General features: G+C 37.7%; 1 protein-coding gene across 1 annotated transcript; it reads right to left on the bottom strand.

The window, feature by feature from the left end:
* Window positions 1-246: 246 nt before the first annotated feature.
* On the bottom strand, window positions 247-2251 carry pdyn (prodynorphin). Its single transcript, XM_077724635.1, has 3 exons — window positions 2176-2251; window positions 1953-2089; window positions 247-919 (listed from the first exon to the last, which is right to left on the bottom strand). Exons 2-3 carry the CDS (start codon window positions 2073-2075, stop codon window positions 416-418), a joined length of 627 nt encoding a protein of 208 aa, XP_077580761.1. The 5' UTR covers window positions 2076-2089; window positions 2176-2251; the 3' UTR covers window positions 247-415.
* Between the last annotated feature and the right edge of the window lie 1627 nt (window positions 2252-3878).

The following is a 3878-nucleotide window of genomic DNA, read 5'->3' on the forward strand; positions in this document are numbered from 1 at the left end:
TAATGATGTGCTTTTGATTCATCCAGTATCTCAGAAATACCATGTGCGATAAGATTTTCCCTTCAAAGTAACACATTTGTACACCCTCTTAAAACATATGGAGGTGAAAATTTTGAACCAGGGGGTGGCTTATATGCAAAAAAAGTCAAATTCAACGATTGTAATGCCATTTTAAGGGTGCGGCTTATATGCGAGTAATTACGGTAGAAAAAATGTATTCATTTATTTATTTACCCGGTGGCGAAAAGTTGCAGTCGTGGTATTCATGGTTTTATTAAACAAGCAACAAGTTGGTATTCAACGACACACGGGACAAAAGGCAGCGAATACAGGCAGGCATCAATCGATGTGGTGTGGGGTTCAAATTGAAGGTTGCAGCAAACGTTCATTTTTTTTCTCTTTCACTATGCTTAGTTCATCTTGTTTCTTGGCTCAGGTCATCGTAGTAAGAAGAGAAAGGCTCCTCTGCGGAACGCACTGAGATCTTGAAGTGACGGCGTAGGAACCCCCCGTAGCGTTTGTCCCACTTTATGTTATTCAATTTGGGTCTGATCCGCCTCATGAAGCCGCCATAGCGCTTCTGGAGCTCCTCTGGCTCTCCCAACTCGCTTCGTCTCGACTTGGGGCCGAACTTGCGTAAAAAGCCGCCGTAGCGTTTCACATGCTCGTAGCCGCGAGGTGCGTTCTCCCCCGGGCCGTCGTCCGCTTCTTCCCCCACGACGTGCGTGTCCCGTCCGGGGGAGGACAACAGCTCCCTGGTGGTCTGGTCCAGCCTCTTGGCGAGACGCGCATCCAATTGTTCGCCGCCTTCTTCCTCTTCTTCATCCTCCTGCGCCTTTTCGCTGACGGGTGTCACGTCCTCGAGCCCCCCGGCGTGCGCACACAAGCCCGGTTCATCCTGACACATCACCCCGCACCACTGCAACACACCCACGGACAAGAGCAAATAGAATGACACGCGGGGGAAGGTACAGAGTCTCCAAAAACTATTTTTTTTTCAACTCATTGTCAGCCATTGACAACGATACACGCCCAATTCATTTTAACTGGTAGAATATTAAGTCTAGAACTAACATCTTTTTCTGTTCAAACTTTGGTTTTAGCCCCAAAATTGACCTTAAACTACCTTTTTTTTCTGGATTTGGGGGTTGGAAATATCAATTAGATATGAAATTAAAGCAACACAATTTCTATGTTAAATAGGTAATGTTATATTATATGTCATATGTAATATTATTGCTATCTATTGCTATTTTTATATTAGTTTATTTACTATTATCATAAAATTTGATATATGGTACATATTTATTTTATATGACCCTTAATTTTTTGTAATTTTAAAAATATCGGGTTCAACATGATTATGATTACATTATTTTTCATTGGATTTTTATTATTTTTCTTATACATTTATGTTTATAACGTAACATAATCATAAATAAAAAAAATAAAAATAAAATAAATAATCTCTGGTTGAGGTCCCGATAGAACTTTAAAGTATTTTTATTTTATTTCCTACATTTTATCAGTGCTATAAAAAAAAGTTTAAAAATCAATTTTAGTGCTTTATTCTATACTGCTATAACAAAAAAAAAAAAATCATTGTTCAACAACTGGGATTTTTTTTCAAAGGACTTTCCATCAAAGTTAATAAGAAAACTAAGTCAAAAAATCAAGAAATAAATCATTCTTCATATCGATCTTCATAATTCAAATATTTCAAAAGTATTTATAAACAAAATCTGTTGTCAATAAAGATTTAAATGTATTACATTTTTGTTTTATATAGGATTACAGGCTATTTATCCTCTCCCACTTAAAATTGATTGGATGACCATCATTCACACCCAAATAATCACATGCACATATTTGGCATTTTAAGTAAAAACACAGTTTAAAAGATGAGAAAAAAATATCGAACAGGTAACTTTCAACATAAAGGCTCATCTTACCAGGCTACTGTAGGCGCCGTTTGGCTTAAAAATGTGCTGTAAGCATTTGTAACACTGCGAAGAACAATGTGTATGGACGGAGTGGGTCAAGCTCAGCATCAGTACCAGGACATACCACTCCATCCTTCAGCAAATTTCTGGAAAAAAAACAACAACAAAAACAAATTTTAAATGCATCACTTTGTCAACTCCTATAAAAAAAATCCATACATTGGCAAGTTACCTTAAGAGTTGTTCAAATATTCAGAGTTGCTTTTAAAAATCAAATGTCTGCTTGCGGTCCTGGTCCTCCCTCTGGCTCTGGTGCTTGTTTTCTCCCTGTTGCTTCTCTTTTTATTACACTGATTGCGAAGGTGTCACTGCAAGCGCATCAACGCAATTTCCCAGTGCGCCAATGAGAGTGAAGTATTATCCATGCTAAATATGTTATGGGAGTTTCTCACAACACCCACACGGATAAAAGATGACATGAAGGATAGGCAAGAGAGCGTACATGCGGTTAGTCTTGCTTTTTTTCCCCTACAAAAAAAAAAATATTTGAATCTGTTTGAGTAAGAATTGACCTCGACATACTCTATTGGCAACATCAAACATTGCTTCTTGTACATAGTTTTCTTTTAAATTCATTTTTGAAAGAATTTAGTACAAGTTTGTGTTCTGCTTCTACCAAATGGACAGAAATAAAGTCAATTAAGATTAGGAATGAACCTTTTTCCACTTTGCTAAGTAAAAATGGTCCTAATTTCATTTTTGGAACGAGGCATATTGAAGTTGTGGTTTTCTTCATAGGGATTTTATCTCTGCAAATTACGATGTATTGATCAATTGATTCAATTACATGTCTGCTAATCGTTTCTGAAGTAAGATGCTGAATTTTTTTCTTCCGGTCAGATCTTTTCCAAGATATCTTTTGCTGATCCAAAGTCCAGTAAGATTCATACATTATCCTTACCCATAATACTCACAAAGGTTATGGAAGAATGGAGACTATTCCAGCTAACTACAGTAATACTTTGACATACAAGTGTCCCAGCATACGAGAAATTTGAGATACAAGAAAAATTCCAATAAATTTCTGCCCTGAGACACAAGACAAGTTACGCCTGGATATTCATGACGAGAGTGGGAGGGTCTTCTTTCAATATGGATAAAGGAGAAACATTTAGCGGAATCTACGAGAATTTGAAAGTGAAGCAAGCAGCTAAAAAGGGGCAGACTATGGCGCTAGCGGAAACCTTAAGAAATTAAATCTCTACATTGCACGGTTTTTCAAACGTAGCGAGAGAATCTTAACATACAAACCCCACCCCCATACACACACACACACACACACTCACACACCCATTTATCATGCTCTATAAGGATTATACAGTGGTAATTTCTTACTTGGTGAGCATAGGTGGTGAATTAGAACAATTAAAAACATGTTTTTCCTCTGTAGTATCCTATTTTTAGGTGTTTTTTCCGGACGCAGGGAACAAATTAATTTGCATTTAGTTTGTTTCTATGGGAAAAATGTATTTGAGATACAAGTAAATGGACATATGAGCTCGGTCTTGGTACGCATTCAGCTCATACCTCAAGTTATTGCTACTATACAGGCATCAGGCGGGGGATACCCTGAATTAGTGGCCAGCTAATTGCGGGCCACAAGAAGTTGGACATGCATTCGTTCAAGTTCACACTCATATCTACAGTCCAAGTTGAACTACTAACTTTCCAACCTGCTTTGCAGTCCCCAGTTTTTGAGTTGAGCACATATATGCTGTCGAACATTATGCTCTATGAGGAAGTAACATCCCCTAACGCTCAACTGTATGGACACAAATAACCAATAAAAAATGACAATAATATGATTGTGACTCTTCGAGGAGATACTTTGGAGATCGGGAACAAGTCTTGATGTATCTTCCCTTATAAGGTTGT

The sequence above is a fragment of the Stigmatopora nigra genome, chromosome 1, assembly GCF_051989575.1.
Source record: "Stigmatopora nigra isolate UIUO_SnigA chromosome 1, RoL_Snig_1.1, whole genome shotgun sequence".
In the NCBI taxonomy this organism is placed as follows: domain Eukaryota; kingdom Metazoa; phylum Chordata; class Actinopteri; order Syngnathiformes; family Syngnathidae; genus Stigmatopora; species Stigmatopora nigra.

Coding starts and splice junctions, on each gene's coding strand:
- pdyn (XM_077724635.1), bottom strand. CDS start 2,075: ATGGAGTGGTATGTCCTGGTACTGATGCTGAGCTTGACCCACTCCGTC. Junction 920..1,952: donor ACGGCGCCTACAGTAGCCTG/GTAAGATGAGCC, acceptor GGTGTGTTGCAG/TGGTGCGGGGTGATGTGTCA.